Consider the following 26,390-nt stretch of genomic DNA (forward strand, 5'->3'; position numbering starts at 1 on the left):
TTTGCTGACCGCTGCTTGGACTCACATGTCATCTCTGCAGAATTTCATCACTCTTCTAAAATCTAAACAGTCATGACTTTCAACATTCAGTAGCCATTTTTAAAACTGATGTTCATTAAAAAGAAACTTCTGCATCTTAATAAAATAAAAGGAATGCTCATTGTGGAAAAATTTCCTTTAAATTTCCAGATAAATTATTCTTATAAATTACTAATTTTTTGTTTCCATGGATCAAAAATCAAGATGTACATGACAAAAATAACTAAATATAAAAAAGAGTCTATATTTACATTAAACCCTCATAATTTACAGAAAAGCTATAGTTGACTTCAAAAAGTATGCTCTTTTTTTATCTGATAGAAACATTTAAACAAAATGGATGTAGTTTACGGGAAGGTAATTTATCAGGTGTATGTTGACGAGCAGAGATTTACTTTTGGACTCCACCCAGTTCAAGATGGCTGCTAAAGCAAACCGTGGTAAACCTTCAGAAAGCTCAAATGTAGCTAAAATTTGGTGTCACGACAGCTGAGAGCCTCTCACAACACACACTCTGAGTGCTACGCGCTGAGCAACAACAATTCACCAACCATAATGGTTGCACTGAACTCTCTTTATTAGTATCTATTAGCCCACGCAACAACTCAATGGATTTGAATAAAACTCCTATAAAGATGCTTTAGATGGCTCTATTGTGACTCGGCATACAACAGTCTTATAAACTGACATCCCCTCTAAGAGTGCAAGTTTTATTTAAATTAGTTCAAGACTAAATTATTTTAAACTGAGAACTTGTCTATGTAACTACTGACATTTAAAATATACAGTTTTTTCATATCTCAATATATGCAAAGGAAAATATTTTCTTGCAGCATTTTATGATGATATCTGAGCTATCCAGCTGTAAGTGCAGCATTAGAATTTTTCTGGTGATTAGGAGCAAGGTTACCATTTTTTAACTGTTATTTTTCAAATATGATTGGCTACTCTAAGTTTAACATGCATGCTAAATGTAAAAACAGTCTTCTACACCTATTTCCTTCATTAGCCTCTGATAGAGAAAAGACAAAAGCCTGACAGATCTACGTGGACTCACCCATCTTGGCTCACAACGGTTAAGGTTGGTTTTTTTATTCTCCGGGAAACAGCAGAGCATGTCTTGGCTAGAAGAAGCTCACTGTTAGCATTAGCAACTCCACCACACAGCAGAGCTCCTACAGGCTTGTGTTATTTGTGCAGATAAAACATCAACGTTGCAAATCAAATAAAGTCAGTGGTAGAGTCACGTTGCTGGTAGCCAATCAGAAGTGAGATGTCTGTTCCGGCTAACTTCTAGTTCCTGAAACAGGAGCGCCAGAGCTGTTTTCCCATAGAGATAGACTCACAAGCCATTAATTTATACTAGAAATCACAGCAAATGTATTGAATATACAAACAAACTTGGTCTTTAAAGTGACAGTGTATAGTTTCCCTGGTGATAGGGGGCAGTATACCTAAATCATCGCAAGCAAGCATTATTTTGTGTTCAAGTAAGATCATACCAACAGATGGCCATTAGGGTCAAAAATCCTTGGGAGTACAACCTCCAGCAAAATAACAAAAACATCATATTCCCTTTCATCACTGGCAACGAATGAAGAGATAAATGTGTAAAAGAACGTTTATTAATGCTGAAAGTTTTGTAACCATTTGTTACAAATCAGTAAATACATTCTGTCCTCACGAGCTTCCGCAGAAGGAAACATGGCATCCAATATGGCGTCACCCAGAGACTTCGGGTGTTTCTCAATGTCAAGGCTTAGCTAACTAAATGGCTAACAAACGGAGAGCACACACCTCGGTAGAACATGAGCATTGGAACATGACGTATCTCCTAGGCAACCGGAGCAGGGCCAAGACATCAAGGCAAGGTTCCTGGGCATTGAGAAAAACCCTTAGACCTGCTCCCATGTATTTTAGACCTGATTTTTAAGGTTATATGATATGAAACTGCCAATATTTTTCAACAACTGGGCATCATTTCATTTATTTACAACAAAATTTCAATGGATATTTCCAGAGATTAATGGTAAAAACTACACATTGTCACTTTAATTATCTTACATTTTGTCCTAGACACTCAATCATTTCAAATCTTTTCCTTTTTCCAAATATAAATACATTCTACCTGAGACAGTATCTAACTCTGTACCCAATGTAAGCTCAGAACCAGTGTTGGGAGTAATGCCATTTAAGTATAACGGTGTTTCTAACGGCGTTCTTTTTTAGGTAACGGAATAATCTAATTTATTACTTTTCCCACTGTTGCAACGCCGTTACTGTTACGGGGAAGGAAGGTTGTGCGTTACTATGTGCTTGTCGAACGTTGAGCAACAGTGTGAAGCTTTCTGACCGCCACACTTCAGCTGCAGCCTGGGAGAGAGAGGTGTCGGTAACGCACTTACAAACACGATGATGATTGGCCGGGAGGCGGAGACTCTCAGTGTTCTCACTGTCACTGCTCTGCTGTAGACACAACAGAGCAGTGATGGGAGTAACTCTGTTTAAAATAACCGCGTTAATAAAAAAAAATTTCTTTCTGTAACGAGCAAACTAATTAACGTCTTCTTTTAACAAAACGTGGTTTCTGTTACTGATAAGGAAATGTATGCATTAAGCAGTGCGGTGTGTTGAAGCTGTCATCAGCTGATCAGGAGCTAAAGAGGCAGATGTTTTCATCCAAGCGCATCACGGCCACGAAGAACGAGGAAGACGTGATGAATAGTCTACGGCTGCAGGTGTGGATCTGCAGCCGTGCCCTTCTTAGCGTGACAGCGGGACGTCCCGAAGGTCCGCTCACCTGTTCACCGCTCAGACGTCCTGATCTTCTGCCTTCCTAGATCATCCAGCTGTAACCTGTTTCTGATCATGTGTTTAGTCCCGCTGTAACACTGATGCATCAGTCTCAGACGTCATGGAGCTCAGGTATTATCAGAACTACCTGTGTGTGTTTACCACCCAGCTTCAGCTCTTCTGTGGTTGGGTCTGACCCAAGTTAGTAAATGTAAGTCCTCCATCAGGCTTGTGCCTCTTCTAGTGTCATTTTAAAGGATTTTATTTATTTATTTAACCATTACTAGATTACCAGCAACAGAATCGCTGCTAAAAACACATAATTGTGTGAAGCTGGAAAAATTAAAATACTGTGCAAAATTACATTCATTTCTGTAATTTAACTAGACTGAGAAACCATTTAAAGGCTCAGGAACCTTTACAGGTGTTTCTATTTGCAATTTTAAATTTTAGCTGATTGGGGTCTAGATAGTCTAGATAAGTGTAATGTTCCTGTTAGTAGTTCCTCCTGTTAAGTGCTTATGTATTTAAATTATTCAGGTTTGTAAAAAACATTTGGACATACATTTTATTATGTTCCCGTCATTAGTCTTATATTTCACTATTGTAGTAATTCTTGCATGCTTTAATGAAAAAAGTAACTAAGTAGTTATTTTTCTTGGTAATTAGTTACTTTTATGATCTTGTAACTCAGTTAGTAACTGAGTTACTTTTTTGACAAAGTAATCAGTAACTATAACTAATTACTTTTTAAAAGTAACATTCCCAACACTGCTCAGAACCATTATCTAGATCTTTCCATACCATTGTTCCCACGGTCATTTCCTTACGGTCAGTTCTGAGCAGTGATCAGGTGACGGTGTTAATCAGTCTTTGTGTTTATCCAGAAAAATCCTGAACCAATCTGATCCCATTTGTGTTCACTGTCCAAAACTCACTCAAGCAGAAAAACACATAAAAAAGAAAAAGTAGGAAGGAAGTAAAGCAGAGAAGATGAGGGCTGACCAAATCCAGGAGATTGAGTGAAGCCAAGCGTGTCCAAGAGGTAGAGAGATTTTTAAGTGCAATTCCATCTGACTTTTGATTCGATCTTGGCAACATTTGTTAGTGCAAAGTGAATAAAAACTGAATCTGGATCTAAAAACTGCTTAGAATCAGCAAGAGCCTGACCACATGTGTCAGTGAAGTCAGTTCATCTTGTTAATGTTTTTTAAAAGGCAGCTGGATCATTCTGTACTTTTGTCTTTGGGGACAAAACCTGCGAGCATCAGATGATTGCTTACTCGTGGTCTTTTTAATATGAGTGGCCTGAGTGAACTGAAAATGACGGAAATATCACATCAGAAATCCTATTTCAAAAAAATGGTTCCAGGGTGAAAACCATTTTAAAAGCCATGCTTGTGTGTTCATGAAAAGGTAGAAGAAGGACCATTGCAACACTCTTCCAGAAGGCTGATGTGATAAATAAATGGGTCTGTGAATTCCTCATACTCTAATCCCATTGACAATCCCTAAAATATGGGTGGAAAACCAGTTTGTCACAAACTTTGACCAACTCCTATGTATAGTACAACAGCTAGACATTCATACAATACATTTTTACTTCAGCGAGTGTATGAGGCTGATGAACGCATTGGACATTGTGGAAGAGAACTAGATGTGGAACCAGGAGAAAACTACTGGGATGACAACTGATCTGTAACAGTTGGTCGAACAACGTTGCTTTAGATGTACAATGAATATGGTCATGTCCTTTTCTCACTCCCCAGAAGGCCAACAATTTTTCAACCAAGTCAGAATCGTAACAGTAGTTGTAACGTGTAACGAAACAGTGACAAGCTGTCATTTGACCGTTGGCCGTCTCACACTCCCCAACGGGGCCCTCCCCTTCACATGGGGCCCTCGCCGCACACTTCCTCATCTGCCACCCCCTACCACAAGCGGAGGAAGAGCCCCTTTGGCCTCCATTAACCCGATGGTGGGGAGAGGGCGCTGGATGGTTGTTGTTTAACTGACAACAGACAGATTGTTTTTGTACTTATTTCTGATATTTTCACTAATAAATGACCAGTATACTGCCATACACTGGAAAAATCTCCTGGTACATTGAGAGATAAAAATTTAAAGGTACCGGTGCGTACCAGCCATAAAGCTGTTATAATAAAACACAAAAATGGCCACAGAACACTCACCCCTCCTCTCGGGTATCTTCTCTGAGACACTTCTTCTGGAACTAGGAACCCACGATGCCAGGTGAAACGAGATAGCGCCAATTTTGTTGTCCGTGACTTCAAATGGTATGTTTCTTTTTGAGTGGTTTGTCCTAAAGTTGAAGTGGTAGCAGCTGCCTGTTTCTCTTCTGATTTTATTGAGCAAATAACCTCTCACACCAGAGTGGTGTATGTGAGTGCGTAAAGTCAACACATTCTCACACTCGAAGCGGCAAAAAATTATGACGAGTGACCAAGCGTTTGTTTCCAAAGCGTTGGGAGTCCCAGTGCGTCGAGAGGCGATGTGCTGTGCCAGAGTGTCATTTTCCAACTGCCACAGTAAAACGGAGACTTCACCGAATTCTGACCTTTACTCTCTTGGTACCTTCCACTAACCCCCATCCTAACCTTAACCCACTTGTGCATGCAAAACTTTGTTTCTAGTTGTAACGTCCCCCTCCAACATGGTTAACAGGAAGTTTAGAATGAGAATCTGGGTTAAGGTTCGGATGTGGGTGAAGGGAAGTTTAGCAAGAGGTTAGAAGTTAAATGTCGGTTTAATGTGCGTATTGCCACGGGCGTCGGAAACGGACACTCTGGCACAACGTGTCGACTCCTAACGCATCGGAAACAAATGCTTGGTCACCCATCGTCATTAGTCGACGCGTCGGGTGTGAGAACGTGTTGGTAAAGAATGGAGGACCCAGTAAGAGTGGAAGTGTGTGGGTTCGGCCAGGCCGACAACTGGATGGTTCCATAGTAGCTTTTGGTCTGAAACGTGTTATTGGCCAAAGTTTTTAGACAAATGTTAGAGAACCACTTTATTAAATGTTTTTTTTTAATCTCCACAAAATATTTGTAGCTATACTATGTCAGAACATTGCTTAGAGGCCATTTAAAAATACATTCCAAATGTTATAGTAGCTTTAAAGCACAGGTTCAAAATGGAAAAAATAATACACAATTCCTGGTCTGTGCCAGTCTTTCTCATTTTGCTTGAGGCCCTATGACAACCTTGTGTGAACCATTTGTACCCCACAGATGATAGGAGCCTTCTTCTATGGTTTCTATGGTCTTTCAGCTCATCCTCCACACCATGTTCTATGTTCCACGCCTCGTTTGCTTTGGACATTTCTAGAAACCGTCCTGCTGTGTTTATAGAAACATTTTTAGAAACAACTTCAAAGACTGTTTTGGGAAAAACTGTTTCCCTGCAGAAAAGGCTTAAGTGCTATACACAAATGCTAATCAGTCCTATCCAAGTAGAAACCCTCCTCCCTTTAGCTTAAGTACTGGTTATAAAACAACTTCTCAGAAAAAGGTGTGCTTCACGTCTTGGTTCGTTACTTGTGTGAACAACTGGACTTTGCTTTCCAGACTTTGCGTCACACTAGAAATAGTTTTCCCAAATGTTCGCCTCCTTTTGAAGCTAATAATTGACGAGACGAGTGTCAGATTAAAGATTCCATGGCTTTACTGGAAGACATTCTGTGTCAAGGACACAAACCATGTGAACCAACGACAGCATGGAAAAATCTTCAGGTGCTGCTGATACAACTTAATTTTTAAAGTTGACAGGCAGGAACTTATTTCTGTAGAAATGCAGTCCAATAACACAACTAAAAATACAGCGAGGAGAGAGTCAGCAAAAAGAGTTGCAGCTTTATATAACAAGGTCCATCCGAACACATGTTGGTGGTGTCCTGTCTTCACCTGCCAGTCAGGTTGTATGAGTAAAATCCTTGGCTGATTTTAAGCTTCGGCTGCAGTGAATTACTGTCAAAAAAATGGTTTTAGAGAGCAGCAGGAGGAAGATGGAATTAGGAGGAACACCCCTCTAGGTCCAATTATATTTGATACAAAGAGTTACACTGGGAGCTCTGGGAGCCCAAATTCTTGTCCAGGTTTTTCTCCCGTCATGAATACTGTATCAACACCAAGACGCCTCGGGATCCCAGCTTCTGTTTGTCAGTTTTTGAGGGGATAGTTTGTCTAATTGACTCAGAACTTTCTTTTTGTGCCTTGTTTTGTATCTCGGTACACATTAAGACTTTATAAAATGCCAGGGTAGCCCTGAGTCTTTCAGATTCTTTACTCTGTGATGAAAATGGTGAGGTGCCAGATTAGCTTTTGGATGGGGCCAACTTGTGTCAGTTTGGCCGGTTTCCACAGCCTGGCAGTACCTGAAAGATTCCATTGTTTGGAAACTTGACTAAGATCCAACCCTGGAGCAGTTACAGGCTTTTTACTTTTGTATTATCATCTATCTTTATCATGCTAACTAATTATTTAGTGCCACCAGTTCAAAAATACTTACAATGCATGTAAATGAGGGAGCATCTCAAATGATTTCCCAGCTGGATCAATTTACAAAAAAAGTGGTTTGGCAGAGGGAGAATATGATTTAAGCAATAAACGTTGAATCGCTTTTCGTAATCTCTTGTTTTTACACAGAAGACGTAAAAAGATCTGGCCAATGTTGGCATTTGACATATTTTTCCATAGCTGCAGTACACAGAAAGGCCTTGTCTGGACCAAAGAACAAAATATGTCTGCTGCAGATCTCTGGACTTGTTGTAAAATGAGCACATGTTTTAATTACTTTTGTAATGTTTCACTCAGTCAGATCCAGCTGGAACAAGCTGGAGGGAGGTGGAAACAAACAGCAGCAGGAATTCAGATGAATCTGGTTCACTTAGCTTTTAAAGTTTAAAGGAAACAATTAAAATTGAGTCATAAATCCCTTCATTTGATGAAATGAGTTAAAATTTAAACAGAAAGACGGCTTTTACAGCTTATTGTTGCTGTTTAGAGATGTTCTGCAGTTTTATAGAGATGTTCTACTATCCTGTCGGTTTGATCTCTTTTCAAAAGAGCTGCAAGTAAAAATAGATTTTAAGGCATTCTTTACTGGTTAATGAGGCAATTTAACAGGAAATGTGTTGAAAGGGTTTTTGCAAAAACATGAAGACGTTCCTGGACCTAACCCCTGGATGTTTGTCCTGTTTGTAAAAAAGCCCAGAAGTACGTAAACAACCATGCAATAAAAAATAGCCGAGGTGCAAAGGTTTAGAGACTTCATTTCATGAACTGCTGTGGCAGTCACTAAAATGAGGGCTAGTGGTTTGCTTATCAGTTCTGAAGAACATAAACATGGTTTCTAAGCCCAAATGCTGCTCAGGGTGCTATTTAGAATATAAGATATTAGTTATTTACAACTTCCAAATACAGTAGAAAAAACTACTTCAAAAAACCTTAAATACGTCTTTAAGGAAAGATTTGGTGCTAATCACCTCTAATGTTTTCTTTTCTTGCTAATTTGTGTTGTTTCAATTCATCCAACATGTTTTGTCGCCTTGAACAGTCGGACTTCTACAAGAACCTCTTTGACCTTTAGGTCAACCATTTCGTAGAGCAGATTTGAATCCCAATTTTTATTAAAGCAGGCACTGAACTAAAAACAAAAAGATAGGAAAATTAATAATGGATGGATATTATTACCTTAAATTGCCTAAAATAATTAGTAATAACAAAATAAGTATGACTATATTGTTACCTAAGATTTTAGTACAGTTCTTATTGCCCTACATGATTAGCACATGCAAAAACACGTTTTCTTGTGTTAAAGTTAAAGATTTAGCTTATTTGTTCCATCTTTTCACATTTAAACAAACTGGTCAGCTCCAGGCACAGAGGGCTGTCAAAATGTCTTGGAATTCTTTGAAATTGATGATGTTTCCGATTCTTTCCCTGTGATTAATGATCAACCATATTTCTGTGCTCTCAAGTTCTCAACTGTTTGAGCAACTGAGAAACTAGCTCTAAACCTAATTTCAAAACAGTTTCAGTCTAGGTCACACCCTCCTGCGTCTATTCAAAACAACCATTCTAACACAATAGGACCTGACGACATACTCCTCTAGGGGGTAGGGAGGGGGTATTCTTAGGTAGTTTCAGCTTGTTAAGCAACAACAGATATTGTTTATAAGCTTGACCCTCCCAAAGTCCAGTCAGAATTGACAAATCTTCTTGGATATGAAGCAAAATGTCTTCAAGAAACCAAGGAAGTCCAGTTGCCTTCATTCAAACTCCTTTGGATCACCATGACCTGGATGATGACGATGACAGAGAACCTTTACCAGCATATTGAGGAAAAAATTGTGTCCCTATTCATGCAATTGGTTGATTTTTATTTGTTCTATAACACTGTAAGCTTTTTATTTTTAGATTTGGCAAAATTACATTTTTAGTGACGTATATACAACATTTAAGGTTCAAGGCTGAAATGTGTTTTCTGCTCACTGTCCATAAAAAATAAAAAATAACAAACAAAACTATACTCATTTTTTGTGAGTTTTACTGAGAAGAACTTATTAGTGTTCTGATCCACCCTGAGAACCCAACAAGGCTGAGCTTTGCTCCTGATCCTGGAGCTACAGCTAAACCGCGGCACCACATGAGCGCTACGGGAGCCTGATGATCTGGTGTAACTCATTTCAGTTGAAGCTGCCTGTGGGGTGGGGAGTGAGGTATTCATGGCACAAAACTGACTTTAAATGGCTTCAGCTTGCTTTCACGTGGATTTCAATCTCTGCAGTTATTTAATGGTTTGATGGTGGTTTGATTCTGAAAACATTTAACAGGTCTTTAAAGTTAGTTCTTCTGTGCATCCCATTATTTTAATATGATGCCACACTTTGGTCATTATTAACTGTTTAATGTATTAATTTTGCACCATTAAAGGCCATTTTGGGTCGCGGTGAATTGGTATTATAGTGATAGGACGTCATGCTTGGGATAAACCCTATCCTTCCATCAGCATTGGGCTAGCATGGCTGATAGCGTGCTAGTACGGTGCATTCACAGGTGTATGTGATGGTGAGGTGCTGCTGGGTCATGGAGTGTGCTGAAGAAACATGATAACATCTTAAAGATGTAAAAAACATTAGAAAACAACAAACTAAGAGGGCAGCACAAAATCAGTTTCACATTAAGCAGCTTCATTCTTGAAAATTTCAATGACTTTCACAATGAGTCATTTTAGCACTGTTACCAAGTGTCTCCGACGGAAGTAGCCTGAGATTGACCCAAAAAGTTGCTTGACACATGGTAATATTGATGACATCATCAATATCATGCTGGGTTGGTGTGCTGCAAAAAAAAAAAGTAATACGGTGGTCTTCAAATTCTCCTCAATATCCAGTCTGAGAAATACAATCTAATAGGTATTGTGTCATCATCACTGATGCGGCTGCCATGTTGGCGGCCTCTGAGTCCACACTCGTTACTCCAGACGACAGTGGCTCAGTCTCGCTCTTGTGGCTTTGTTTATTCTATTGTTCATGTGATCTTTTTTTTATGCAACCATGGTAAATTGTTGCTGTGTTGTGGCATGCAACATGTGATTGCCATGGGGAAACAGTGGATTATGGGATAACTTTTCACCGTTTTCCTGCTTGAAGGCACAACCATGGAGACAAGTATGCTACATAACAGTCTCGTCGGTTTGCTTGGATCATCGCAGCTTTCTAACTGGGACAACAGTAGCTCAGGAGGTAGAGGAGGTTGTCCAGTAATCGGAAGATTGCAGGTTTGATCCCGGCTCCAACCAGAGAATGCTGCTGTTGTGTCCTTGGGGAAGACATTTTACCTGCCTTGCCTGCTGGTGGTGGTCGGAGGGACCGGTGGCGCCAGTGATCGGCAGCCTCGCCTCTGTCAGTGCGCCTCAGGGCAGCTGTGGCTACATCGTAGCTCATCCCCACCAGTGTGTGAATGTGTGAATGACTGATTGTGTTGTGAAGCACCTTAGAAGACACTGTACAAATACAGGCCATTTACCATTGTTAAGGCAACCAAACACCACCCTCCGGAGTATTTTCATTCCGGTAAGTTATAGATGGTGTACATTTTTTTTACACATTATTTCTTTCCTTCAACCGAGACATGCACACACAACACACCCATAGGCTACACACATACGGGTAGGCTAGTGCAGACAGAACTTCTGCTACACACTTATATGGGATGACACTTTTGATTATTTTACTAGAAAAACCAGTAAATAAATTGTAAATGGTCTGTATTTGATATAGCACCTTCTAGAGTCCTGGAACCCCTTAAAGTCCCATTAGTTGTCACACACACTGATGTGTGTGCGAAATTTGTTCTCCGCATTTGACCCATCCCCTGGGGGAGCGGTCAGCTGCAGACACAGCTGCGCTCGGGAACCATTTGGTGGTTTAACCCCCCAATCCAGCCCCTTAATGCTGAGTGTCAAGCAGGGAGGCATTGGGTCCCATTTTTTTCAAAGTCTTTGGTATGACCCGACCAGGAATCGAACCCTGATCTCCCAGTCTCAAGGCGGACACTCTACTACTAGGCCACTGAGCTGGTGGCCTAGTGGTACCTTTACAACACAATCAGTCATTCACCCATTCACACACACATTCACACACTGGTGGTGATGAGCTACGATGTAGCCACAGCTGCCCCGGGGCGCACTGACAGAGGCGAGGCTGCCGAGCGCTGGCAACACCGGTTCCTCCGACCACCACCAGCAGGCAAGAGGGGTTAACTGTCTTGCCAAAGGACACAATGACAGCAACAAACTGAGCAGGGCTCGAACCTGCAACCTTCCGATTACGTGGCGAGCGCTTAACTCCTGTTCCACCGTCACCCCAAATAAAAGGTTTACTTCTCATCTGGATGTTTTCACCCGCTCACTCCACAAATAAGTTGGCCAAAAAAATGTCCGTTATGCAGAACTGCAGCGGCAACAATTTTTCATCTGTGCCCCACTCTTGGGTCTTTCATATGGATCCAAACTGTTTATAAAGCTGATTTTTTCCATATCCTGGAAGAATGGTACAGATGCAAGGTCTTTTGCTAATCTGCAGTGAATATCAACAACCAAGTTCTACAGAAAGTTTGAAGAAGTGTCGCTAGATTTGCTGCTAGGTGTTTTAAAAATGTTGGGAGGTATGAAAAGTCATTAGAAATTGATACAAAGTGGCTGAGTTGCCAACACTGCATTTCAGGACTTTTTTTTGTTTTAAATCAAATAAGCTGTTGCTGGCCACGCCCACCCATCACCTCGTTGGCTGCTATGAGGTGATGAGCTTGGATATCCAGGAAGGGTTCAAAGTAGAGCTGCTCCTCCTCCAGTGTCAAAGGTGGTGGTGGTATGTGTGTGTGTGTGTGTGTGTGTGTGTGGTGGTGGTGGGGTATTGAATTCTATTTTCTTTATTGTGATCTCAAAATGAGGAACTTTTTGACACAGCTCGTTTTAGGCAAATATTCCCTGAAGCAAACAGTAAATTTCTAACGGGAACCAGCCTCTAGTCATTTGTTCGGGCTTCATATTTTGGTTTTTGTAAAAAATGCATCTAACTGTCCAAGAAAAAATGAGACCCGCTAACCTATTGTTATCACAATTTAGCTGTGGAAATTCTCAAGGTGTCATGAACCTTTTTTAAAGACGAAAGACTTTCATAAATAACAGAGAAGAAGGAACCCAATCCCTTACAGCCCCTCCGGTGGGTCACCGGGTTCTGACCACCATACGTCTGTTTTCTCTGCAGAGAAATGAGAAAAAGATGGGAAGAAGACTTCATGGAGAGAGGGCAGTGTTCTTATTTACAGCAAAATGTCCGTGTGATGGTGATGAATATTTATGTTTTTGCCAGGAAGTCAGAGCTCAGAGACCTTGTCACAAACCTCCTTGAGGTTGAAAAGGACAACACAGCAAGGACGTAATTTTCACTTTAGAAGTGTGTGTGTGTGTGTGGGAGGGGGGGTGTCTTGACAGTATGCTCTGATGGGAAACAGGCTTCAACACAAACGGTTGTTTTCCGCTTGGTCCTAGAGCTCAACCAGTGTCAATTTAATATAGCGTAATATTGTTTTTGGATGGTAAAAATTGCAGGGGTCAAAACTTGACTTTGGAAAAAGTGGGGAGGACATGTCCCCCCTGTCCCCCCCAAAAATTACGTCCATGCAACACACTCAAGTGGAATTAAAATATAATTGAAAATGAAGCTCAGCTTAAGTTCAATTTAAACTTTAGCTTGAAATCAAAAATATCCTTTATGTCAGTGAGTCCAACAGATCACACTTCCTTCTGTCTTGTTTATTCTAGGTTATAATTGAGGCCCCTCTCTCTCTTGGGTCTATCTTTCATGTGTATACCTCTTGTTTGTACTTTCCAGACAATCTGACAGACTTTCAGTCTTTTTAACCATCTTGATCAGATTTCCATCAAATCATAGCTAATTTTCAGATCTACAAATTCCTACATCTCACATAAAGAAGACAAAAGACAGTGCGACCTTTGCATTAATGAGAGTTTTATCTCTGACAGGGAAGGAGGTCACTTATAAAAACCACACACACACACACACACACACACACACGCACTATTCCCAAGCCATACTCCAGAAGACCTGCAGAGCTGCAGATAGAAGCCTTGATAAGACTTAAATGAAATCACTGCAGTATGTGAGCCTGTCAGCTCCGCACACCAAGGGCACCCTTTACTGTAAGAATCAGTAACTCCGGGTCACTGACATGTCCAGCGATGTAATTGGTTTTCTTGGAGAATCTTGACCCTAGCTTCTATTCCACTCTATTGCTTCATATCATCTCACATCCCTAATCTCGGGCCTGAAGGACGTTTCGGTCTCCGGCCTTGATATGTATTCAGTCTGTGTTGCCAAACACATGCTAAATAGTGATCCAGAAAAGGAGGCGTGTGGTAGGTTTGTCCTCCAGAGAGTCTGTAAATGCAGCTGTCACACGAACAGATTACTGCTAAGACTGAGACTGACTCACTCACTGTCTTCTGTGCTAAACAAATCAGACCCTACCATGTCTTATTCATAAAGCGAGTGAACCTTGCTGTCCCAGCTTGTTGGTCTCGTAGTGTTTACGTGCTCAGTTGCCCATTGGTTGAATGACAAGTATCAAGATCGCATGCAAAGCTTTAGTCATGGAAAATCTATGTATTCATTTTTCCATTTTCAAAAGCAAACCAAAGATTTAAAAAAATTACAAAGTGTTGCGTTTGCTTTTCTTGGTGTTTTTAATTGTTTACAAAAAAAAATTCTTGTTTTGTATCATTCATCATAGTCTTTTAATGAGAAACAGGACCAAATTTGATTTTAATCATCCATGGCTCAGGTTTACGTGGACAGGTGTCGTGCCAATATAATCAGGAAGGTGCACTCTAAAAAATGAAAAGTTGAATTAACTTAACCAAGTCGTGTCAGCTGGTTCCAGTAAACCTTGTGCTGTAAATAGTACAGCTGGGTATTGATAAAAATTTCAAGAACCGATTCTGATTCTCAAGGGTTAGAATCGATTATCACAATCCGATCCAATCAATCTGTGTCAGTTTGATATTGATATAGGTCAGTGCTATTAAAACTTTTTTGAGCTGTTACCTTAAAGGGGCATTATGGAAGTTTGACAGCCAAAACATGTGTAGAAATAATAAATGTCTTCTTCATACATTCTCCTGCAATGCCCTGGTCCTGTAGAATGAGCCCTGGCATTTTTACTGTGATTGCCTGTTTTTCTGTAAAATCACAGAAAAAGAGAGATGCTCGGGTCGAGCAGGCTGCTTCATGCACGTTCACGCTCAGGCATAGCCCGTAGCATTTGCTACCGTAGCTTTAGCAGCAGAGAGGGAGGAGGAGCCAACTCAGCGACTTTGTCATTGTTTCTAATGCCTAGTGACAAAGCTAGCTACATTTCTGAGGACCCTTAGCTACTTTCTGTAGAACTTTCTTCTAGATATTTCCTGCAAATTAGCAACAGAATAGCCATTTTTGCTTCAAACTGTTCTTTGGTTTGACGTTGTTTCAGCTGTCATCAAGGATATAAATGTTACAGATGCTATGGATGTTACTAGAGTGTAGCTCACCTTGTAAGATGTCTGACTCTCATGCAGAAGACCTGCGTTTGATTCTGGATATGAACATAGTTTATTTAGAGTTTATTTTTTACATTAATGGTATATTTTTTTACAGTAAGATGCCCAAATTTTTATTTGAGACTCGCTGAACGGCATTAAATTCACAGATTAAAAAGATGTGGGTTCAACTTTCATTTTGGAACAATATTTCAAGCAAGGGAAGGGAATGATCTGAGCATGCAGGAGGACTGACCCATCATAAACCTTTGTCGGCTGTGCTGAAGAGAAAGGTACAGAACCAAATTATTTAAATAATTAGCTGTGCGTTCTCCTGTCTGTCCTCCGGGCCACAAACACACACACACACACACACACACACACACACACACACACACACACACACACACACACACACACACACACACACACACACACACACACACACACACACACACACACACGGGACTGTCTCAGCTGTTATTTTCGTTAAGGAGTGTGCACGTACAGCATGCACGCCTTGTGCACAAGCCTACTATTGAAGCTGCCATTATGCTTTTGGCCTGAGGGGGCAGTCGCGAGCATAAAAATTTCAAAAGTCCGTGAAGTCCCTTTAATATTTAATAATATGCCCTCAAAATCAATCATGCAGCACTGGGTGAATTACAGTTTTCCTTCCAATTTTAGCTGTAAAAAGAACAGACTATGTTAAATAATTAAATTGATTCTTGGACTTTTGAATCAATTCAATTTTATTCATGGAATTTTTGTAAGAATCAGAATCAGTTTTTGATTTTGTCAACACAGCATTAGTAAAGAAAAATATACAATCACGTTTAACATTACATACATCTACTTATATCACTCTCTACATTTAAGCAACTAGGTTTAGTGGAACCAGTTGACATAACTTGGCAAAGTAAATTCAACATTGCATTATTTAGAGTGTAGTTTAGTCCCCGGCAGACAAAACATTATGGCAATGAGCAACAATCAGCGCTAATCGTGTTAATGTAGGTCTTGATGCAAACACAGATCTGTCTACTTCAGAATCTGAATCAGAATCAGAAAAAGCTTTATTGCAAGCGGCGCTCCAGCGAACCAGAGCATAGGAACTTGACTCCACAGCACAGCCTGACCAAGGTTACACACACACATGTAGACAGAACAGATACAGGCAGACCACGACAGCAGCCATAACGGCGCTCATTTCAATTAGATGAAAGGGGATTACATGAGGATGAATTGGGGGAGGGGAAAAAAGGCATAACAGAGTTACTCCCGGCAGGGCGTAGCTTTACTATGCAAAAAAACACCTCAAACATATAAGCACGAACATCAGCAATTCACAACATGAGACACCGAGAGGAAGGTGGGGGGGATCCTGTCTCCCCAGCGAGAGCAGCCCTATGGTGCTCAGCCACTGTAGCCACAGGTGGGAGGGAGATCTTGGGAGGAGCGCAGAGCACATTGACACCTGCAGGTTGATGACCTCGCCAGGCTGAAGTCCACCAATCCGAAGGCGGGGGGGTAGGTCGGGTTTTCACAGCATCTGTCTGCGTTCCTTCGTGGGGGTTTGTTGTTGGCATTCACAAGGCTGCCATGGCATCAGATTTGGATAACAAGACTTTGTTTGGGTCAGGCAGAGATCATTTTCCTCTGTGCCTTGAAGTCTGTAACTGATCATTCAAGTCCTCCAGTGAAGCCAATTCAGGTTTTAAACATCTCCACACCGTCCAGTGACTCTCTCCGAGATGACATCCATTTTGCGCATACCGGTATCGCAGCTAGAACATTGTCCAGCTTACGATTCACCTCGAGTAACGTCCCAGTCTGTGAGGTCTCCACACGGACGGTGCTTTCCGTGGGTGCGGGTCGCCCTCCAATCGCTCCCATAGTCCCAAATTTCCAGAAAACCAGATATCCTCCCACTCCAATCAGAAGAAATCCAGTGATCATCAGGCCGAATATCCACACGTCTTCGACATCCTCAATGGACAACTGAGAGAGGCATATGATCTTCCATTCCCTCCAGGAATCGAGTATATACCCCACTGCGTGTGTCCCTTGCGGGCAAGTGGGAGCCCCCTCCTCCGTTCTCATCATAGAAAAAATCTTATCAATCGCGTTGAATGACCAATTAATTAAATCCATTCTAAAAAATAGGGTTTTTCAGAAGAAATGCAGAGAAGCACTCTGTGGGCAGACAGGACAAAGAGCCTTGGGGAAAAAAAGATAAGGGAGCAAAAGCAGAAGCGTCTGTACTCTGCGAGTGCCGGAAGAGAATGTGGTTGCTGGAGCAGTAACTTTTACATGCATGGAGTTGATGATCATCTTGTTAGGGAAACATTCTCAGTTTGTTGAAATAATCACCTGAAAATAATAAATGATCGTTTTCTTTTGTGAACTCACAGTGTCAGGGACTTGCACAAACCAGCCAGAGAAGCACTGCTGGTGATTCTGAAAACTCCATTTTATTTTGGAGAAGCTTCAAAATTAACATGAACTTAACCTAATAAATATATCATTGTAAACTGACTAGACTAGTCAGAATGACACCAGCACAAGACGCACATTATCCAGAAGAGAAAAAAACATTTCAGACACACCAGGTTCAACTGAAATAGTGGCTGATCAGACCACTCTACAAACAAGAGGGGAACAATTAACATACAATTAACACACACATCCTCACACACACAAACTAACAGTCTAATTAATTCAGGTAACCCAAATAACAAAATCATAATTACAAACTCCCTATCCATAACAGAAAACATCTACATTAAATTAAACACAAGCATAAACATGAATCTCCCCTCCCTTGGGAGTAGGTAGATCCCAGAAGTGCTGATTAGGCTTTCTGAGGAGATGAGCTGCAGGTGTGAGACTCCATGGGCAACTCCAAGTCACTGGTAACTCAAATAGTAGTACAAAATCAACACATGCATTCATAAACAGAAGACTGATTGTGTGCACATCAACCAGTCATCCTAGACAGAACACAGAAACCAAACATTACCAGAAGACCATATCCCTGAGGTGACAGACACTGCTGTCACAGTCCCCCCTCCTTAAGAGTCCACACCGCACCAGCGGGAAAGGTAATCAGCCATAACATTCTCCCTGCCCGGCACATGTTGAACTGTGAAACAAAAAGGCTGCAGCGCTAAGGCCCATTGGGTTACGCGGCTGTTAGTGTCCCTCATATGGTACAGCCACTGCAATACAGTAGACATGAAGTTAGTGCCCTGATCAGTCACAATTTCACGAGGGAAACCCACCCGTGAGAACAGCTGCACCAAGGAAAGAGCCACTGCTTTTGCTTTCATTGTCTTAAGAGGAAACACCTCAGGGTATCTGGTTGCATAGTCTGTTATTACCAACATATAGCGATAACCCGTCTTACTCTTCTCAAGGGGTCCCACCATATCCATTCCCAGATGCTCGAAAGGAGTGTTGATAAGAGGAAGTGGTTGCAATGGTACATTTGGAGGGCATTGGTTGGATGCTAGTTGACACTCAGGACACGTTTTACAAAATTGGGCAACATCGGACCTCAGACCAGGTCAGTGCGTTGAATACGGGCCCATGTCTTCTGCTTCACCAGGTGGCCAGCCCAAGGAATAGCATGACCCAACTCCAGCACCATCTCTCATGCCTCTCGTGGGACCACCAGCTGCCTCTGTACTCCTTGTTGCCGATACAAAATGTCATCCTGTAAAACATACTCAGCACAGCCCTTGTGCTCACTACTCCCATCTCCCTGGGCTCTCTGGAAGAGTTCAGACAGTTCAGGATCATCTTGCTGCATCTGGGCCATGATTGAAGGCATTGTGAAACCCTATGGTACTTCTATCAGGTTCTCCTTAGACATCCTCTCAGTATGTAGAAACTTCTCCCGCTTTCGCTGTTGACGGGACTTGTGTAGTTTCCCAGGCTGCACGTCCAGCTCAGCGTCGAAGAAGGGCAGCGCACTAAGAGGCGGAAGTGACTCCTCCTTCTGCCTGACCTGAGAGTGAGTAACCACAGCACAGTTCAATGGAGCCTGAATCAAGTCAAACAGGACTGGTAAGTCACTACCCAACACCACTGAAAAGGAAGGCTGTTTAACACTCCATCTCTCAGCAAATGAACTTGTCCTTGAACTTTGATATACAGGTTGGCAGTAGGATACCTCCGCTCATTGCCGTGCACACATTGGATAGGAATGGTGTCTAACACATTAACAAGGGAATGCGGGACCAGGGTTCTTTCCACTAGTGTCTGAACACTACCGGTGTCAATCAAAGCTTCCACACTCCTCCCATTTACTTCCACTTTGGTAACTTGTAATGGTAGAGCACACTTTAGGTTTTCCATTCCTTTTGCTGGAAGAACACACAGTTGAGTGGTTTTAGCAGTGTTCTTGGGGCACATAGGTTTAGTATGGCCTGGCAGTCCACACAAATAGCAGATAGGTTCTTTATATTGTTTAGGAAACACCCCATCTGGACGAAGGTTTCTCAAGAGACCCTTATCTGCCGTAGCCATTGCTGATTGGAATTGAGGTTGTCCATATGGGGATCTTAGATTATCCTTCTCTTTGGAAGTCTTCCAAGCAGTGTAACTCCAAGGTTGTCCCTTGCGTCTCGCTGCGACAAACACCTCCGCCAATGAGGCTGCCTTGGACCAGATGGAGGGTCATGTTCCCGAACTCAAACCTGAAGCTCAGGGGACAGCATACGACGAAACTGCTCTAAAACAATCATTTCGCCAATGTCTTTAACAGTTTTACCTTGGGGGTGGATCCATTTGTCATAGAGCTCTTTTAGCCTGACATATAGCTCTTTAGGAGTCTCACCCGCTTCAACCTCTGTCGAGCGGAATCTCTGTCGATAAGTCTCTGGGTTGATATATTTCCTGAGAATAGCTCCGTTAACAGACTCATAGTCACGTACCTCCTCAATGTCCATGTGCACATAGGCACTCCTGGCTTTCCCAGTGAGTAGTGGTACAAGGTGGAAAACCCAGTCAGCCATCGGCCAATTACAGGATGCAGCCATCCTCTCAAAGGTGATTAGGAAATGTTCAATGTCATCAGTGTCTGTTAACTTTTCCAGTCTAGGCTCTGAGAAGGAACAACACTGACCTGGAGAGCTGATGGTCTTGTGATCCTCGGCCACCTGCTCCTCGTCGCCTTGTTCCAGCTCCTCAGAATCAGATTTCCTGAGAGGGTGTGGCTGTAGCTCCTCTTGCAGATGACGAAATTGTTGCCGAAGCTCCTGGAACCTCCGATCCTGACGTTGTGCCTCCTCCATCATCATGTGATTCTGGGCCGTCTGTTGGCTCATGTGTGCCTGAAGTATCCCAACAAGATCTGTTAACATTGGCTCCCGGGATCCTTCCACTTCCACAACTGCAGGGCCAGCAGCCCCCTCATCTTCAGAACCATCCGATTGTGTGCACATCAACCAGTCATCCTGGACAGAACACAGAAAACAAACATTACCAGAAGACCATATCCCTGATGTGACAGACACTGCTGTAACACACAGACTGAGCGATAAAGAAATGACATTTCCCCACAAAAACAAAACGTCCATATCTAGTAGTTTGGTTGACAGGAACTTCCTACGCAGGGATATACATTTGTCCACAGGTGTTTACATTGGCACAACACCCGTCTGCGTCAACCCAGCTCATGATTTTTAATTTAGAAATTTTTAATAAACTTCCAAAGTTTGCTGCAAAAACAGATTTGAGGTCAAAAGAGGTTCAGTTCCATCTCTATTGTTCCAAAGAGACTCAATATGTGGTCCGTTGATATTGTTGTTTAAAGTGACAATGTGTAGTTTTACCCTAATCTCTGGAAATATCCATCGAAATGTTGTCGAATTAGACACCATGTTTCCTTCTGCAGGACCCCATGAGGAAAAACACATTTATTGATTTGTAACAAGCAGTTACAAAACTTTCGCTATCCATAACCGTTGTTGTTTTACACATTTACCTCTTTGCTTGTTGAAAGGGTCTGGGGTGTTGTTTTGCTGGAGGTTGAACAATTTGACAGAGTACTCATTCGAAAGTTGCACTCCCAGGGATTTTTGACCCTAATGGTCATCCGTTGAAAAGGTCTTACTCAAACACAAAATTACTGCTTGCTTGCAAGGATTTTGGTATGTGCTGCCCCCTATTGACAGGGAAACTACACATCATCACTTTAATATTTCTCACATACTGACCACTAGTGTGTTTTAACCTCCAATAATATGTCACTGTTATGGTCGTCGTGGCTACACAGTCCAGCTTGAACTCATATTTTAAAGGGCAGTTATTCTTCTCATAGCAATCGTCTATGGTATGAATTCTGTTTTTTGGTTCTTCCAACTTACAGGTGAGGAAGTGGAAGATGCTGTCTCGCCATCATAACGAGAACAAGCAGAAGGAGGCGGAGTCAGCCGTCCACCTGGTAGGCTGTCAGTGCTTGGGGCTCCACCACCCATCTCTCCTGACTAGCCCCGTCTTCCTGGAGTGCTCCATCTGCAGCGGGCCCTACATCAGCTACGCCTTGGAGGATACGTGGGAGCCACGCCAACGAACACAAGTACGTTCATTCCACGACAACCACATTAAGCACCAATCAATGCTTAGCTGATGTTTTTAAAGACTGAAGTCTTGTTATTCTCATGTTTTGTCGGTTTCGCTCCAGTCTGGCTACAACCGGTTTTTGTTTCCTAATTCAGTGAATCAGGATTCAACACGAGTATGTACGCTGTAATCAGTGAGCTACTAGTTTTACAGCTCAGACATCAAAGTCCCTTTCCCACAGCCCGCCTCGTTTCTCAGTAAAGATGTTGATGATAAAACCACGAAATTCATGTAAGTCACAATGCTGGCATCAAACGTTCCTTCCAATATGTAACAAACTGAAAGGATTGTATAAGCCTGTGTTTCCTTTTTGAAAAAAGGCACCAGTGTGGTTACTTTAGTACTTCATGAATCCAAGCTGGTAAGAGGTATTCTGAGAAATAAGTAGCTCAATGATAAAAAAAAACAGTATAATTAGTATTTTAATGGTAAATATTTAACCCAAACTTATTTCATCCTCTCTCTCTCTCTCTCTCTCTCTCTCTCTCTCTCTCACACACACACACACACACACACACACACACACACACACACACACACACACACACACACACACACACACACACACACACACACACACACACACACTTGCTTCAAACCAAACTTTATGTCTTCTTTTAGAATAATAAATCTGTCATGAAATATTAATGAACAGAAACTCCAGACTTTGTATCTCCATGGTTACCACTCCATCAGGCCTCCAGTGGATCAATAAACAACATGAGAGAAGGCCAAATGCAAGGATGCCAGTTGAGGAGTGATGTAAATTCAAGGAGAAAGTGAGCAGAAATGGGAAGGGCGATGCGTAGATCTTCATAGGTTTTCTGTTTTCAGATAGACACATCGGCTCACGATGAAGCGACGGCGCCGCAGTTATGAGACTTAAATGGGGATCAAATGAATTTGTGAACAAAGTACTAAAACAGAAACAAACACACATCTCACCCAAAACACTCATGGGAAACCACTGAGAGCTGTGATGAGTGCTCAGAGCTGCAGCTAACTGGGTTAGGGCTGTGTTCACCAGAGACGCTTTAACTATAGCTGACTGACGGCAGAAGAAGAAATGATGTTTTCACAGAAAGGTGACTAATATTTTTCATTCCTCACATGACGCTGCCTGTTTTCTATGGGAAAGTGGATACCGTTTAGGTTGGTGTTCATCTTTAACCCAGAGCCGCTCTGACTGCCACACACTGAGAAGTTTATGGAGTGTTTTAATCAACCTGGGCGAGCCAAAGATCAGCTCTCTCACAAAAACACACATCCAGCTCAAACTGAAGCAGGTTTACTTTTCCCACAATGTCTGTTTTCTTTAATTACAGGGTTTTGATTACAAGTCTACTGTCATGTTTTTAACAGTTTTCTTCTAAACTTCACAGACTTTTCTGAAAAATGAAGAGTTAAAGGATGAAGTGTAATAGTTCAAATTTTCACACAAAAACAGAGAAAAATGTCAAACCAGTCCTCTCCAGGAACGATCTGCTGAGAAATATATTAAAAGAGTCAAATTAACTTTAGCTGGTGACAAATTTGTTTAAATATTCTAATGAAAAATGCGATTTGATGTGTTGAGGTGAATGTAAAGCAGCAGGATCCATCGGATAGTTGAACCTGGGATTCAGGAGGAGCAGTGTGGTTTTTGTCCAGGTCGTGGAACACTGGACCAGCTTTATGACCTGGATTTGGAGAAGGTGTTCAACCACAACCCTTGGGGGGCCCTGAAGGGCCCTGTGGGGGGTAGTCCAGGAGTATGGGGCACCAGGCCCCTGCATAACCGGTGCCAGAGTTTGTTCCGGTAGTAAGCTGGGCTTGTTTTCAGTGAGTAGGACGTCGCCAAGGCTGTCCTTTATCACCGATTCTGTCCATAACTTTAATGGACAGGATTTCTAGGTGCAGCCAAGGTGTTGAGAGGATCTGTTTTGCTGGCCTAAGGATCAGGTCTCTGTTTTTTGTAGATGATGTGGTCCTGTTGGCTTCATCAGATTGTGAATTCCAGCTTTCGCTGGAGCGGATCACAGACAAGTATGAAGCAGCCGGGATGAGAATCAGCTCCTCTAAATCCTAAACCATGGTCTTGAACATCTTCAGTATGTTCATTCTGTGTAATCCTTCCATAGTTTTAGTTATTTTCTAAACACATCACAGTAGAAGATTTGTTTTTACCTTTTTTGCTGACAAGTTTTGACTAACGCTGTAGCCTTCCTCAGAGCACTGCAGTTGTTGGTGGACAATGACACCTTCTACTGCATGCACCCTTTTCGCCAGGGTCTTGTCATTGGCTCTCATCTATGATCACGAGCTTTGGGCAGTAACCAAAAGGATAAGATTGCGGAACCAAGTGGCCGAAATTAGTTTTCTCTGCACGGCGTCTGGACTCTGCCTTAGAGATAGGGCGTGAAGCTCGGTCATCCGGGAGGGGCTCAGAGTAGAGGTGCCAGTAGAGGTGGCTCAGGCATCTGGTTGGGATGCCTCCTGGAGGCCTCCCTGGTGAGGTTTTCCAGGCACGTCTAACCGGGTGAAGACCTAAAGGAAGACCAAGGACACGCTGGAGGAAATATGTTTCTTGGCTGGCCACGGAACGGCCAAGGATCCCCCCGAGGAGTTGGCCCTAGTGGCTGGGGAGAGGGAAGTCTGGGCCTCTCTGCTTAAGTTGCTGCTGCCGCAACCTGACCCCAGCTATGCGGACAATGGTGGATGGATGGACGGACGGATGGATGGATGGATGGATGGATGGATGGATGGACGGATGGATGGATGGATGGACGGATGGACGGACGGACGGACTGATGGATGGATGGACAGATGGACAGATAGACGGATGGATGGATGGATGGATGGACGGATGGACGGACGGATGGATGGATGGATGGATGGATGGACGGACGGACGGACAGACTGATGGATGGATGGACGGACGGATGGATGGACGGATGGACGGACGGACGGACGGATTGATGGATGGATGGATGGATGGATGGATGGACGGACGGACGGACGGACTGATGGATGGATGGACAGATGGACAGATGGACGGATGGATGGACAGATGGATGGACGGACGGATGGATGTTGCAGAACAGGGTCATGGATAGAGTTGTAATGCTGTTAGCCAATCTGAGGCAAAATGTCCAAATACGAGGAAATCAGACTCCTAATCCTGAGCTGTGAAGCTCTTCACTGATGTGGCTTTCTGCGAGTTCCTGAAGCAAGCACATCTGAGCTTTTTTTGCCTGAAGTACGACTGACAAGGCGATCGTTTCTACCAGAAAGCACTGCAAATGCATTGAGTCAGAGCTTGACTGTTAAATGCTTTAATTCATCTCTCGGGTCAGAATTATAATGAACTCTTAAAACCGAGCTCATTCAGAGAGTTAGCTTCAACATATAAAACATTAATTTTTCTTTCCTTTCTTTCAGAAAGTCACTTATTGATATTGGAACTAATTTTAATGTAGTCTTTGGAACGGTCTGGAGTATCATGTGCTGACAAAAGTCAGCTGCAAGTTGCTCACTGCAGCTTCTTAAAATCATCTCATCATTTATTCTTGTCGTAATCAATAGACTCAACATTTTTTCTGTGTGGGTGTTGATCACTAATCTGCAGTAAAACATATTTTCCCCATTATAACATCATTGGGCTTTCTTAAATGTGAAAACTATTAACCAGTTTTTAGAAAATTACTTTTAAAATTTGTATGTAAAACAACAACAATGTGATCATTCCTTCAACCCAACCTCCTTGTTTTTCTAAACGGCGCCGGCTTTCTTCCTCCCTGCAGGCAATGGACCTGTACCACCAAAATGAGTCAGACCTGGACAACTTCTGTTGCCCCGGTGACAACAGTAAGTAACCACCAGCATTTCCTCCTTCCTGTCCATCTGCTCTAGTGCTGCATCTCAACTGTCTTTGCCTTTTCATTATCTGTGCTTCTATTTTGCTCTGGTGTGTTGTTACCTTGATGACATCATCACCTTACCTCAGCACTCTGATCCAAACCACCAAACTCACCGGGTAATTGCTATTGTCCAAATCCCCAGATTACTATTTGTAGCAGACTCAGTGACTTTTTCTGTTTACAACTTCACACCAGCTGTTGATTACGCACGCTGGACGTCCCAGCCCACATGTGTGCCGTCGTCGTTTGGGTTAGAGTCCGTCTCTGTTTATGGCCTAAATGACTTTAAGCTTCTGAACTTTAACTTGCCATCATGCTGCTGATTTGTGTCACAAATCAGAGTCCGAACTGCAGCACGCAGGTTGTGTGTGTCACCATTTGGAACGCCATGAGAAGACATGAGTGTGTGCTATCTTTTGTCGCATCATAATTTATTAATGGTGTTTTCATGTAGGAATTATTATTACTATTATTTATTATTATTAAAGCATCCAGACTTGTTTTACAGGAACTATTTAATCAGTTGTCGAAATTATTCTGATGTGGAGGAAACAATAAATGCAAAGAGCTGCATGGATTTAGCCATGATGTTTCTCAGTGCATTGCTTTCTGGAATGGGGGCTGCTTTAAGTAGCAGTGTTAATGAATCTGCAACAAAATATAAATAAGAGATAGAGACGCAAATGTTTATGTGGAGATATTCTGCATAAAGAACGTAACCAATATGGCAGCAGGAACTTCTGTGCCAAGTCTCCCACTGAAAAATCTTTTCAGCAGTGATCTGGCTGTTAGGAGAGAGATTTTTCAGCCCGCTGACAGGAACTAGCTCAGCTGGTGACGAGCTGTTCCTCTGGCCTCTGCTGTCACGCCGTTACATCCGATTGATCCAAGCTCACCAATTAGTGAGTT

At 42.3% G+C, this 26,390-nt stretch overlaps 1 protein-coding gene across 1 annotated transcript in view; it reads left to right on the forward strand.

Moving 5' to 3' along the window:
* Window positions 1-26,390, forward strand: part of sgk1 (serum/glucocorticoid regulated kinase 1) — a 49,001-nt gene that overhangs the window by 12,283 nt on the left and 10,328 nt on the right. The window contains exons 4-5 of the mRNA XM_015947104.3: window positions 21,329-21,538; window positions 25,365-25,428. Coding sequence (XP_015802590.1) covers window positions 21,329-21,538; window positions 25,365-25,428 — 274 coding nt within the window. The remainder of the gene's footprint in view (window positions 1-21,328; window positions 21,539-25,364; window positions 25,429-26,390) is intronic.

Source organism: Nothobranchius furzeri, chromosome 2, assembly GCF_043380555.1.
Source record: "Nothobranchius furzeri strain GRZ-AD chromosome 2, NfurGRZ-RIMD1, whole genome shotgun sequence".
NCBI classification, from domain to species: Eukaryota; Metazoa; Chordata; class Actinopteri; order Cyprinodontiformes; family Nothobranchiidae; genus Nothobranchius; species Nothobranchius furzeri.